Here is a 15,083-nt window from a genome sequence, read left to right on the forward strand (position 1 = left end):
CCTACTGTATATTGATTTTCTGCTCTGACTCTTGGCATTTTAAGTTGAAGAAAGCTTTATTTATTTACCATGCTTTAACTGTAGGAAGCTGTAAACCAATGCAGCTGGATTAATTCACGACAGTGCTTTCTTCTTACAAGCATTTAGTAGTCATGTTTATTATATTTATATTAAGAATTATAAGCTGATTTTTAGCCAAAGAGGCCTCAAAGCAGTCTACAACAGCTACATAATGCAATAAGCATTTTCAAAAATAAATAAATAAAAGGAATTTGTACTTTCTTCCGATGGCTGCTTAGTTCACTTGGGAATATTAGTACATACAAGGTGAGGGGTTTAGGACTTTCATGAACTTTAGTACTTTTTAATGCTGACCAAAAAAACCACTAGCTGTTTTAGATTGTAATGATGAAGACTTTTTGCTTATACCACCTATGTCTGAGAAGTAGACAAAATGAATTGCACTAATCTAGCAAGCATACAGTGAGAATATTTTGTATTGGAATGTCGTTACCAAGTGAGAGTACCACCTTTACAAAGCACAGCTTCCTGGAATTGGGAGAATATTCTGCTCTCTAGGATACCCTCATCACCTGGCTCAGAAGGCACGTGTAGCATCTGCCAAGCTGATCCTGACTTTGATTATTAGGATGCAGCAGCTACTACCGTTTTCTGTTTTCTCCTGTTTCTCCCCTCGGCCCAAGCCCAACTCCCAAATTTAAGCCAGACAGAGGGAGCGAGAAAGCAAAGCACTTGCCAGTCTCTGCTCATTGATGTGCCCATGGCAAGAAACTGTGACACCTACCATCAGATAAGCACACAAGTACTTTGGCATGTCTTTGGTCAGTTTGGAAAGCCAGATGCTTAAAACCAGGAAGAGAGGTGAAGTGATGCTTTTACGGCAGGCTTCCTCAACCTCGGCCCTCCAGATGTTTTTGGCCTACAACTCCCATGATCCCTAACTATCAGGACCAGTGGCCAGGGATGATGGGAGCTGTAGCCTCAAACAGGAAGCCTGTTTTAGGATTTGCGTAGGAAAAAGCAGCATTCATACCTGTCGGCCAGAGGAGTGCTTCAGGCAAGCCAGCGCTGCACATAGACTCATATGTACTGGTAGAATAATAATAATAATAATAATAATAATAATAATAATTATTATTATTATTATTTATTTGTACCCCGCCCATCTGGCTGGGTTTCCCCAGCCACTCTGAGCGGCTTCCATAGAAACCAAAAATACACTAAAATATCACAGATTAAAAACTTCCCTGAACAGGGCTGCCTTAAGATGTAGAACAAGTCGGCTTCCACTTTAAGCCTGCCAAAGAAGTTCATTCCAGGAGAAGCCAGTTCAAGGGTAGAGTGAGTATTTTCACACTTAGGTGGAGATGCCCAGATAGGGGCTGAAGTGAGTTTACAGAGGTTACCCCTCCCAAGGTTCCGAGATAGGAGGTTCTGAGAGCTCAGAGTTCCATAGCTGGAACCCAGGTAGAAGAGTTTGGATTTGGATTTGATATCCCGCTTTATCACTACCTGAAGGAGTCTCAAAGCGGCTAACATTCTCCTTTCCCTTCCTTCCCCACAACAAACAGAGGTGAGACGAGCAATATGAAACCACCAATTTTTTCACTAACAAATTTGCTTTTAAGGGTATTTCTTCCATAAAGAGAGTGGTAAATTTAAGGTGATTCCTGAAAATGTGTTGTCATAGGAGGATGTTTCATAGAGTTCTGTGGCTCTGCCATGAGTCACCAGCATCACTTTCCAAAATAATTCCTTTGGCTGTAGTTAACGAAGATCTGGGCATGCACCGAGGTGTCCATAAGTCCAGTGAGCACCAACTGGAGGGCTTTCTCAGTGAGTGATTAGTCTTGAGTTGCTTTAACACACTTTGATCTAAGTGTTTTACTTTAGTTTGACTTGATGTTTAGAGAGGAAGATACCAGTTGGGAAGAAGCCTGTCAGTTTGTCGAGCGTCCCCATGACAGGTGGGGTGCGGAGGAGCTTCTCTGGTGATGAAGAGTTGACTCCTCCTCAGTATCGAACCCTTCCAGCACAGACAGCCCCGGAGGCCTGCCAGCCTCCCAGGACTAGCAGAGAGTTCAGTCCCAGCCTCAAAACAGGTAATTGGTCATGTAAAAAAAAATTCGCTTATTAATGGAGGGCAAAATTGATTGAGGATCAAGCATGGTCAGGCATGAAACATGCTGACTCATTGCCGCCCTCACTTTTCATTTAAAAATAGAAAGAACATCCATTTCCTCCAGTATTTGCATCAGCCCATGAGCCCATCTCATTGAATTAATCACAAGTGTTGAGTCCCTGTTTTTTCCTGCTGCTTCAGAACTCAGCAAATCTCTTCAAAATGAACTAAATGGAAGTGCTTTCAATGTACATATTGAAACAAAGTGAATAAGTGCCAATAGATTTCAGTTATCACTGGATATTATTTTATATCCTGGATGTCATATCCAAAAATAATCAACGGTCACCCTAAAAAAAAAAAAAGAGGGAAACTAGTTTTGGAAGATTTTAAAAACATCACCCCCCAAAACTTAATAGACCTCTGTCAACAGCTTGCCATATTTTTCTTTAAGCTGAAAACAGATTTCAAAATGAGAAACACTCTCATTTATATGTCCCCAAAATAAGTCCCTGTTGTGTGTTACTATTCTGATTATCATTCTGACACAACGAACAGGAGAAAATGAGCAGAATGAAAGGGATTGAGTCACACTTGAGATCAATACAAACTGTGTAAGGTTGACATAGATGCCTCTTTCCAGCTGTAAGAGAATTGAAAGTACAAAGCAATTTACTCTCAACAGTGTTTAGTGTGGAAATAGGTGCTTATTTTGTCTGAAGTAGATGGCTGCCTCTAAGAAAATGCAGGAGCTTATATTGTCAGTCTAATTCAGAGTTCCACTATGGAAAACTCCCCCACTTGCTGGGCTTAATAGTGGAAAGGGTAGCACTGCATGCACAAAAGATACTGGCAGGCTCATTAAAGTCTTGTCAATGTCCATATTTAGGTTGAAACAAAATGGTGCCCACTTGGAAAGGTTATAAAATATGCTAGGTTTCAACTCTAGAAATATAAACAAGTTGGGTCTGCTCCCCTTCCTTGTGAAGTCTAACTAATGCAGAAATCTGGCTAGATTGGGAGGTTCTTTTCTGGACATAACCCAATTTGGACTCCACCAGAATCTATTGTAGGATCTTTCCTGTTTGCAATTTTCAGGCTTTGCAATTTTCAGGCTTGGCCACAGATGCATATTGTCATGTACCTGTGGAATGATTGGTATGTTCCTGTGCATAAAGGCCACTGCAAAGGCTGCAGTTTGCTTGACATGAGTCAGTCTTTGCCTGCCAGCACCAAACAGCTGTTCTGGTATTGAGCAGGAAAGGTCCCATTTACAACATGCAGCGGGTTGCAGCGTGCACAGGGTCTCTGAACAGCGAGGAACCAAAAAGCTGCAAAGCCACTCAGTTTTACCTTCTTCTGCTGGGGTAAGTGTCTTTCCCCAGTAAGCATACTGAAGACCTATGACATATTTAAAACAATAGGCAGAAAGCCAAGCGCAGCTCATTATACATTCTCATTTTTCGGTCATTACAACATCTCTATACAGATGCATTGTTCAGTGGTAACTCACCTCGCTACTTAAAAGCTGGTCTTGTTTCCTTGAGTGTTCACACTACTAACTTTGTTTGTATTTTAAATGTTAAGAATTGTAAAACTGGTTGCATTTTTTCAGCACTGAAAACTTCAAACCTTTAGGTAATTTTTGAGAGACTGGTCTCTGGGAGAACATGCAATGTCCCCAAACGAGTCCCATTTTTATACATGCATACAGTGTTAATTGATTTGACGTAGGGTCTACAATGCACTGAATTTCCAAGGTTGCAAGGGTAATGGGCTGGGGGGGTGATGGGGAATGCTACAGGACCTCAGTGAGTTTACAAAAGTTCAGAAGAATCTTACATATATCTGCTACCTTCTTGCCTTCTGAGAATGAGAATTCTCCATGTTTACCCTAACCAATAAAACATCAGAGTCCCATATATCTCCTTGTATTGTACTGTATATGTAGGAGCCAGGCCTGGCTGTGTGGCTTTTTGAGATGGCTTTTCTTTTTGCAATATGCCCTTTTCTAATCCTTCGGATGAAATGCTTTATTTGTGCCACTGTCTCAGGCATGTTGAAAGATCAGAAAACAGGTATTTGATGATAGGGATGAAATTACCCTCTATGCTTCCTTCCATCAATTACTAAGGGTAGTGCCAGAATACCAGCTTACTTTGAACTGTAGCTGCGGAATTTCACCACTGGGATCTACATGTGAGAGGTCCATTTTCAATATGAAATAATGATGTGATGATGAAAAAGCATGCTCCCCCCTTTTTTTTTTTGGTGCAGCTATTAAGAGCAATGGAGCATAGCTCCATAATGAATTTTGTAACCTTAAATTTAGGTCCTCTTGCCAAATAGAAATAACTAGAATGAACTGAACAAAATATTTCCTGTGGTGTAAGATGAAAATTGAGAGCATTATAATGAGCAACAAGACTTCATTATCATGCATGATATTTTCTACCTTTAATTAACTCCTGTAGCTGCAGCTGAGTTATTTTCTTCATGTTCCCGAGGAGGTGCCTTGACTCCAATTGCTACTGCACTAATAGAAGGAAAAATATCTCTTTCCCCCCAATGCTATTGCCATTTTGTAAATCAGCAGTATTTTTGTATTTGAAGCTAAAAGAAATAAAACAGGAGCTTGAAGCAAATGCTATTGTTTACTGAGCTCTTACACAAAATAAATAGGTTGCTTGCTCTTCTGTGACTCCATCCTAGTTACTGCCTTTATTAGAAAGATGAAATAGCTATATAATGGTAATGGGGAAATGATTGATGTCCCTGATGTTAGTGACCCATGAATATAATACTCTCTGAAAAACAGAACAAACTTGTTTGATAACTGGACCATCTACATATTTGTATCAAATCATCATGAAGTTTTGAGCAGGCTTAAGTGGCTTGAGAGACCCTGACACCTGGATGCGTTTTTCCCCGGTGGCCTAGCTTTGGGGACTCCTTTATACCCCCATAAGGTATATGTAATTGAAGAATCCCAAAGCTAAAGTATCCTAAAAGGGATTTACTGTTGGCCCTGGTACACTGCCCAGAGAGTTATTGTATGCAAAGATTCCCAGCATTTCAAAAGTGTTCTGCAATTGGGATGGAAGTGATTGCCCTTTTGAGACCTAAAGCCTTTGTAGACATGTTGGACATGTGGTCCTTTCTTCGGGGTCATTGTGACCCCAAAGTCCAGCTGCTCTCAGTCTTTAATTGTTATGGAATAGAATATGAGACAATTTCAGTCTACTTTCATTCCCCATTTGATCCTCCATGAAGTTCCCTCTCCTTGAGAGAGTTCAAAGCCACTCCACTTGTAGGGATAGATAAAGCAGGTGGGTACAGTCTGCCAAAATGTACGGGTGGAAAAAGAGTTCAGCAGTCTGTGATTACTAAAAGTGACATACAAGTGTGCTAGGAATTGGGGGGGGGGCAGGGAGAGAAATGAATTGAGTAAATATTTATTTTGCATGTTGTAGAATGTGTATCATTCTAATGTCATGTTTTAATATTTAAACTTTTTAAATTTTATTTAGCAGAGGAATGTGAGTCAGCAAGGAAGATGAGATAGAACCATACTAAGAGCGAAACCAAGTGACCTGTGTTTTAGTAAGGTTCCAAGTAGCAACAGGTTGTACTTTTGAGACTGCATTACAACATGCTCCTTTGCACTTTCCAAAGACTATTTATGTCAATGTTTGTAAAGTAAGCTGCAATATTGGATCTGAGCAAAAAACAACAACTGAACTTGCCATCTCGTCATCAAAAGCTGCCTGTAATGGATGCTTCAGAAGAAGCATAAAAGGAAAAAAAAATAGCAGTTATAGTATATTCTTTTCCCACATCAGTCCCTTTTGCCAGCCAGAGCCCTGGATTATTTTTATTAATCATTTAGTTATTTCATGGCTCTTTTGGATATTGTCTTTCTTATTAAAGGCTGTATATGTCTTGTTTGCTACTTTAGTCAGTGTCAACAGTTTTTATGCAGCTGTCTATGTGACTGTTATATCACATTTTTAATGGAAGAGACTCTCTTAAAAAAAACTCGTCTGAACCATATTTGTTTCCTTTGCGTCAGATATAGCACACCTTCACCATACCATAGAATCATGGAGCTGGAAGGGATTCAAGGGCCATAGTCTAGTTCAGCCCCTGCAATGCAGGAATCTCGGCTAAAGCATCCATGACAGATGGCCATGTTTTGCTGGTTTGCCAGTATCAAAACAATAAGAAGCAGTATACCGTATTTTTTGCTCTATAAGACTCACCTTTTCCCTCCTAAAAAGTAAGGTTGAAATGTGTGTGCATCTTATGGAGCGAATGCAGGCTGTGCAGCTATCCCAGAAGCCAGAACAGCAAGAGGGATTGCTGTTTTCACTGCGCAGCGATCCCTCTTGCTGTTCTGGCTTCTGGGATTCAGAATATTTTTTTTCTTGTTTTCCTCCTCCAAAAGCTAGGTGCGTCTTATGGAGCGAAAAATACGGTAATTAGTGCATTGAACTGTAAAATATTTAACGTCAAATATCCATAGATGGTTGGCAATATGTACAGCAGTCTTTTAAATTGACTGTGCTTCCTTTGAGATCTTTTGGAAGCGTTAATTAGGGGTTTGAACTTGGAACTGGATCTGCCAATGGACAAGATCCCATATGCCCCGCTCCCGTAGACCAACTTTGACTATTGAGTAGGACCACCCAGGGGTGTAACGTGGTGGTGGGCTGCCAGGGCGATGGCCCCAGGCACATTTTTCCAGGGGGCACTGATCACGCCGCCCTGCCAGCCCTGCACCACTTTGCAAGGCTGGGATCTGATCTGAATGTTTCACCGGGCAATTCATTCAGATCAGCTCTCAGCCTCACAAAGCGGCACAAGGCCGGCGTCACTCCACCAGCATCTGCTGTTTATAGCCACTGCTCCTGCTCTTCTTCACAGACACACAAGGACTACCTGCATGAAGCTTGTGGTCTACTTGGTAGTCTGGGGACCACAGTTTCAGAACTCCTGAACTAATCTATGTGGCGGAGATGTATACTCTTTATTTCTAGCATGCTAGTTCAAACTTAACAACTTAAAAAAAAACAGTGTAGGAGGGAGTATTAAAACATATAACCCTAGCATTGGAGATGATATTATAATCTGAACAGGCCTTTATTCTGAATTTGTAGAGAGGCTTGTGTCAAAAGGCAGCTCTGATAAATTCTTCCAGTTTCTCTCTTCCACTACAGACCATTCCATACTCTTCTAGACAGAAGTGGTTGGGACAGTGTAGGGTTTGTTTTGCAGGAGGTAGCCAGAAATCCCCATTGTGCAAGCAGAGTTCCACTTTTTCTTCTTTGGATAAAAACTTAAGAATGTCACTTGGTAAAATCACAAAAATTCAAGAGCAATATAATCCTTTAAGTAATTCATGTTATCCTATTGGTATAATAATCAATTTGCATTCCATACATTTTGACAAAAGCATTAACAAATTACATTACAAAACAGGTGATTGTATCTCATATTCCAAAAAAATAATAATGTGAGTCTACTTTTTCATAAAAACACTTCATTTGCATCCTCAGGGAATGCGTTAATTTCCCCATTATTACTTCCAATTGTAAAACTTGCAAAGTACATTCAGTGGATGCACCTTAGAATTTAAAGTGGCGGAGTAAATTGTTGTAGGGAATGTCATACAACTTCACAGAGAGGTATGAAAAATAAAAGTTTATTTTTGAAAAAGTAAGGCCACCACAGTTTGGTAAGAGGCAAATTGGCATATAATGGCAAATTGCTATTAAAATGAAATCCAAAGTAATGGCAAAAAGGCAGCAAATGCTGATTTGAATTACTTTTTAAAGATATTACTATTAAAACTGGCATACCCCAATTTAGCAAGGGTGATCTGGACGGAAGCAGATCTCCCGGTTCCAATCACTCTCCTACATGCAAAAGGGGGCTGTGCTAGGTGAAAAGCAAAGGTCCTCATGCAACTATACCGAGTGTGGAACCTCTGACCTAAGGGTTAAATGAAGCGCTCCCTAGGCAACACCCCTAAAGGCCTTGTGCTTTTGCCTGGCTGGAGTGTACCCTACTATACAAAGACAAAGATCACATCCACTGCATCGCCCCAAACTGGCATGCAACACCCCAGAGCTACACCTATGGAGATCCATGTCAGATCAGGGGTGGGTGTGTGGTTGTGTTCACCTGCCAAACAGACGAGGGCAACTTTTCAGGCTGACTCCACCATCCATCTCTTTATAGAGATACATGTGTGTTCCGTGTGGCGATTTGTGGGTCTGAGCCACTGTGTGCAACATGAAGGAGGCAATGCTGCTGCCTTATTCAGTCTAAATTGAGGCTCTTCGTAGAAGACTAACGCTCAAGCTCTGGCGATGCCGTTTTAAGAAAGGAGCAAGCAAATCTAAGAGGACTTGGATCTAGGAATCAAAATGTGAGGGATGGCTGAAAAAAGTAGAACCTAGAAAAATACATAATAATACAGGGTGATTCATCATGAAGTCTACAGTTCCCATTCATTACAAATGGAAACTGTATACTTCATGATGAATCACCCTGTACTTTTTAAATATATGAAAGGCTGTCATAATTAACATAGAATGTAGGAGAATATTTGACTGTATGACCAAAATGGCTGCTGTCGAGTGAATGATTCTGCTTGTTCTGTTGATGTCATGAAAAGTGTTCGTTATGGGTCTGAGCAATCATCTACCAAGATCAGTATCTTGGGTTTAGGCCCAGCGCTCACTGAGGTGGTAAATTCTCACTGAGATGTAGTACTTCAGACCATAGGTGGGGACCTGAATGCTCACTCTCTCTATATATATATTACACAGAAAACTAGGAGAAGGAATCTAGCCTAGCTTCTCCCTAATTTGCTGGATTTCTGTGTGCAAGGAATCTTCCTTAAAACTAGGGAGATTCAGCTGTTTATCATGGGTCCATGCACGTTTTGGCTTAGTCACGACCCTTATGTAATATGTACAGTATTTGAACCTTCTTGAAACCTCTGTGTAATTGTGATTGTGTCCCACTTTGAATCCTATATAAAACTATCACTGGGGTGAAAACACAGGATTCTGGGACTGGATTCTGGGTTGCCTGTGTGATCACATTCTTCATCAAGCAGCCTGAACACTGCTGTACCTAACGTCCCCTATATTTAAATTTCACTTAATTCCTCTCTATTTGAAAAGAAATTCCTTATTTGTAATTATTGCAATTGTATGTGTTCAAGCGGGGGTGGGTACCATTTTAGCAGCTGTGAGATTATGTGAGAAAAGTTAACACATTTTTTAAAATTGTCCCTTCACCAATGAAAAGTACAATTTTAGAAAAAAAAAATTTTTTACTAGTAAGCAGATTTGTGCACATTTAATAAACTGAAACATCCAGTCAATCAACTTTTTAAAAGTTGGGCAACGGCACAAATAGCTTAGCTTGTAGGAGATTGACAAAACATTTTCCTCCAATAAGTACTGTTTCTCATCCTGTTTCCTTGCCTTTTAGTTAGGAAAGCCAATGTGAGGTCCCACAGAGTGTTAGACTTTGATCCAATAAGATCTGAGTTCCAAATCCCATCTCAGCTGGATCTCACTTGTGTTTTTAAGAAAAATCACTCTCAGCCTGAGTTTCCCAGTCTGTTAATATACTAATAGTGGTTAACAGAAGAGGGCATGCACATGAGAGCAAATAATAGAAAGGTTGAAATACACACTGATTTTTTTAAATGGAATGGATAATAGTAAAATGAGATAATAACTTAATACAGGGGATTTCTGCTTTGTGCTGTATTCGTTCAACAATCAATGCCTTGTTTTCCTCCCAAATGTTTCTTATGATGAGTGGAAATGTTGTATCTTGAAGAGGAGGATTCTGCTGAATGGGAAGCAAATCTCTCCACAGTTATAGTACTAAAAGGTCATAACCGAATCACCTATTCTTTCCTCCTTCCTTTTCTTAGTCACATTTTCAATTACAGCCCATGAGTTCAGTATTTTTCAATGTCTGTACTTAACTTTTTCAGTGTTAAATTGTGGGGGTTTACATTTTATTACAGAGGTAACAACATGTTGGAGCATGCTTGAAAATTTCAGAGTCTGAACTGAAAGGAAATGTGTTGCTCCCTGTGTCTTCCAATGTTCACCAACTTTTCATTTTTTAAACCTCCTTTTTCATGTTTAGTCTCCTCACTGCAGCTGAAGGAGGAGTTGCTAGATGGAGAGGAATACAACTTTCTTCAAGGAGCATCTGACCAGGAAAGCAATGGGTCAGCCAGCCACTACATCAAACAAGAACCCTAAGGGCAGATCAGGGCAGGATGGTACAAAAAGAGCCTTTCTTCAAGACTGATGTTCCCATTCTGAAGATACAGTTTGATGGCTTCTACTAAGGGCACTTTGCTAACTGCAGATAAGATTTCAATTCAGAATTTTTGGAGGATGAGGAAACTATTTTAGTGAAAAAGATTTTTCAATTTATTAAAAATAATTGACACTTGTGTTGTATTTGAAGCTTTTAAAAGAATTTTTGTAATATTTTCGAGTTCAGATTTATTGTGCATTGTTAAAAAAATGAGATTCTAATTTTTTGGTAAGAATTAAAAGCTTAATTATAGCAGGATTGCAGGAAACCCTTTGAAGAAGATGAGGTGGTAGTATTTAGTTGGAAAAAAAAAAGCAAATGAACTGTTTGTAACAAGTGAGCCTTCTGGTACAAGCTGGGAGATTCTGAATTTAAAGCTACACTAGTCATACCCTGTCTTTTCCATGGTGAAATCATGGGATTCTGATCTTAGGGGTGGTGAAGACATACCAAAATAGGTTGGAAGAATGGAGTCTGGAAAGGGTTCCTCCTGGAAGTGGCAACATAATTTTCAAGAGTTTGTGCTTAAATTTTTGGAGAACGAAGCTGAGGTCCAAGCTTTTTGGAGGCCGTTGGGTTTGGGCCGGATACTGCTGCATTGTGGTTTCCTCATCACATTTTAAAATGTCGGGATATTCATGGAAATGATCAGCAAAGCTTCAGCACGTTTCGGCTGGAGAGGTTACAAAATGGACATGAGTTTGTGACTTTTTTTTTCTTGTGTAAGGAAAACGAGGCAGACGCAAAAGGCCCTTTTCTACAGAAACTTTGTGACAGGCCTGCTTTCCATCCCGGTGGAAGACACAGCTGAGGCAAATAGACATTTTGCTTTCCCTACCCATTTGGAAGAGCTTCTGGGTTATGAATTGAACTGGCTTGCCTAAGGATGACATGGCCCTGCTTTTAGGCCTCATGCTTTCTTTGACTTGGCTGCGGACACCATTTTCAAGCAAAAGGTTTTCGAGAATGACTGATGTGGCAAGAATGCTGAAGAACCTGGAATCATTCCTCCGAGAGTTGAATCTGTGTGGATATTCGCAGATGGCTTCATTCTCAGAACTAACAGGCTGACATTGCCACTCTGTGGTGTTGTGACAGGATGATGATGCGTGTCAAGAGTTTTGCTTTTACCAGTAAGGTTCATTAACTAAACTCTCAGGAATTAACTGCTTATGTTCTGTAACTGCTTCTGGGTCATTGCAGGTCCTCTTTAGAGCAGTATAAATGTCAAATTCTTGACTCTAGGGTAGGACTTAGAAGAAAGTAATCCTATAGATTAACCTCTACACACTTTTAAGCCTAATGCTTTACATTGGCAACTTGCAAAGCCCCAGAGATGATTTTTTGGCATATGTTTTGAATTTTTAAAAACGCATAGAAAGTTGAAAACCAGCAATTTTGATTCTTTTCTTAATTAACTTGCTCTATTGTTGGGTACATACCATTGGTGATATGCAAAGGTTTACCACATTCTATGCAAGAGGGGATAATGGTATAAAATTTTGTAACTACTGGAAGTACATTTTTTCTGTATAGTATAGGAATGTATGAGAACAATTTCTAGTCTTTTCTCCCCCTCCCCCTATAGCTGGGCCATTTTTGACTGCTTCATGTATACATATTTTTAAACTGATTATCAGGTGTCAAATACTTGTGAATTTAGGTGATAATTAGATATTCTCTCTCTCTAAAAAGATTTCGGCTTAAGTGAGCTGCCTTCATTTTCTTTTCCTTGGGTACAATGCCCGCCCGCTTCCACAAATGCTGCATTGCAGCTGTTTTTGAAACTTCTCCAGTTTGTAAAGCAGCTTCTAATGTGGCCAGAGAGGGCTGCTTTGGAGGGAGGGCAGCAAAACGCTGCATTGTGTGTACACACCCACAAAGGGGTTCACTAGATTTCAACTAATATTTTGAAAAGTCACAGTACAAATGGAGCTAAGAAATCCTCTTCCCTCCCTCCCTGTATTTTTGTTAATCCTTAAACCAGTGCCTCTCAAAACCAAGGATGATCCATGCCATCAGGCCAGTCGATAGAATGATCTAAAAGGCAGAGACTTCAGAGAGAATTGGAATCAATTCCCCCCCCCCCCCCCCCATTTTAAGGTGTAGTTCTGTTAGCCTTGCTCACACCTAATAAAGGCAGTATACTCTCTCTGGCAGGATTGGCATAGTCAAGACTGTGGTGCTCTGGGGCTTTCATTCAGAGCCTGTGTTTTCATAGGGTCTGACTTGGAAAGATTTAGAGTAGCCCTTGTACAAGTATTTCTTCTGATTTCAGTAGGGACCACTTGCATAATACTGCTTAATATATAAAAAAAGATACAGGAGAAGGCCTAGACTAGCGTCCTCTGTCAAGAGAAGCCAGAAAGAGAGCTTAGATTTGTGTGTAAATTGGGTCCTGTATGGTCATAAAATCCAATCTTGAGCTTCACTCAACACAACATACCCTTTAGGTGGAATTGCCCCTTTTACCTGACAGAAATTCCGTATCTAACAACTATATAACGGGCAGAAGGTACAACTTTCTTCATCACTGCACATTTAATGCTTTGAACACTGAACCTGCTGGATTTCTGCTAATCATGCAGTCTGTCAGGATCAAAGGTGGAAATCCTCCTCCTACCTCTGTTGAATACGGCAGCTCCTGGAACATCCATAGCCACATTTGATCCTTACCACATCAACCTGAAATAGTCCCAGGGACCTGTTGGACCTTGTCAGACCTAGAACCATGCTACAAGGGTGATCATCTTGATTAGTGCTACGTTGCTAGTCTTTGGGTTTCTGGAGGTAGATCTGCATACATGTTAAGTTGGTACCACTGCCAATCTAATCCACCCCAAATTCTGCCTGTAGGCAGAATACCACATCCAAATACATAACGTGTGTATGATAAGACTTATTTGCGGAAACACCTATTATTAAAATTGCTTCATGACTCCCTTGTTCCAGCTTAGTTCCCTGGGGTCATTACTCCCTTCGCTTTGTTTATTCAGTGTTGATTCTAAGCAAAATTTGTCTGTGGCCTCTTAATACAGATGATGACTGGGTGGCAGTGAGCTTTCTTAGTACTGGGTTTAATTGCTTTGGTATGCATGCATTTTGTTTTGTATAATTTAGCTCGAAGAACATTCTCTTTATTTTACTGTGAACTAATTAATACAAAATTGGGATGGTGTGGGGGAGGGGGGAAGAGTTGGTCAGGGATTTGATGCCTGTACTGATGCAAAGGGTCAGCTATTTTCAGTATTTGGCGCACATTTTTTTAATATATAAACAAGAAGGCACCACAGACAAGGTCAAGTTGCATTGTAAGTGCTCCTTCTTTTTACAGCCGACCCTGTTTTGTTTTAAATTTCCTTGCTGAATCTGACAAAAGCAAAAGCAGTTATCAGTTTCTTGTTCTATTGATACTAACACGGGTTTCAGTGTTTGTTCGTTTTTATTGTCGTCGTCATTTTTATGTGATGTGAACACCTTCTCCCATCAATATTTGTATTATGGTGCTAATATATTTGGTAACAATCCTTTATTGGAAAGGGATTAAAACTGTGATTAAATTGATTTTTTTTCTTTTTAATTTTCATATTTAAGTAAAGTCTCAGCCATTTATAAAAAAAGAAGAAAAAGCATCAACTTTTGCCCTGGAAAAACAATCAGGGCAGAAGTTAAAAAAAAAAAGTTGAATAGGGTTTTTACATCATTTCTGTATGTATTTGATATAGATCAATATCTGTATAAATTTAATCTTTTATTTTCTGGTAACTTGTGTGGTCAAATGGGAGCGTTTTAAAACCTCTAATGAAATGTATATAACTCAGTGAAAATGCTTTTGATGAAATTAATGTTACTTTCATTTTTACCAGACTGCAAATTTTCAAGCATGGATGTGAAAAAAAGCATTAAAAATTATAACTTTGTGTACAAGATGAAAATAATTCACTAAATTTGCCTTTTTTACACAAAATAAAAATGTTAAAAGTAAAGCCAGGTGGGTGGACCTTTTCCTCTCTCATTTTCAGGTGACGCCAACATGAATCCTTAACAGCAGCAATTTGCTTAGAAAACCAGAGCCTGGTCACACAGAACGCCAATAAGTCTGCTGTTCTCATGGTGAAATTGCAATAATAATAAAAGGGTTTGATAAACACAGCCATTATCAGATATGGCCTAGGATCTCCTACAACAGTTTCTGGAACATTAGAATTTCACACTGTTAACATTCAATTGCAGCCCCAATATGAGTCACACAACTTAGTCTTAGTCACTTAAAATTTGTGGAGTTGAAATTTCTTAAATTAGCAGCAGCTTCCTCCCTGGTCTGACAAATTTGATCAGCAGTGTTCAGCCAACATCATTATGGCTTCTAAAACATGGCTCTCCTATAGTATTGCTGGGCTTGATCTTGGATTCTGAAAGCAGTCCTGTGGTAAGGAATATTTCATCTTCTGTCTTGTTGAAAAAGAAAGCAGTAGCTTGTTTCTTCAATGAATTGTTCAAGCTAGCTTAGACTTCCTTCAGGATCCTCAAAAGAGCTCTCACACATCTCCATTTGTAACACATATCTGAGCTAATA

At 39.7% G+C, this 15,083-nt stretch overlaps 1 protein-coding gene across 11 annotated transcripts in view; it reads left to right on the plus strand.

Annotated features, from left to right (window-relative positions):
- Nucleotides 1-14,493, plus strand: part of MBTD1 (mbt domain containing 1) — a 121,364-nt gene extending 106,871 nt beyond the window's left edge. For 5 of the 11 annotated variants that reach the window (XM_081850753.1, XM_081850752.1, XM_081850748.1 and 2 more), the window contains 2 exons: nt 1,932-2,123; nt 10,328-14,493. In XM_081850753.1, the coding sequence (XP_081706879.1) occupies nt 1,932-2,123; nt 10,328-10,446 (311 nt within the window). In that variant the 3' untranslated portion in view covers nt 10,447-14,493. Of the gene's footprint in view, nt 1-1,931; nt 2,124-5,673; nt 6,101-10,327 lie in introns of those variants that run through there. The other 6 variants (XM_081850749.1, XM_081850757.1, XM_081850758.1 and 3 more) reach the window with 4 other exon arrangements.
- Nucleotides 14,494-15,083: the final 590 nt, after the last annotated feature.

This window comes from Podarcis erhardii, assembly GCF_964252035.2.
Source record: "Podarcis erhardii genome assembly, chromosome: 2".
Classification (NCBI taxonomy): Eukaryota; Metazoa; Chordata; class Lepidosauria; order Squamata; family Lacertidae; genus Podarcis; species Podarcis erhardii.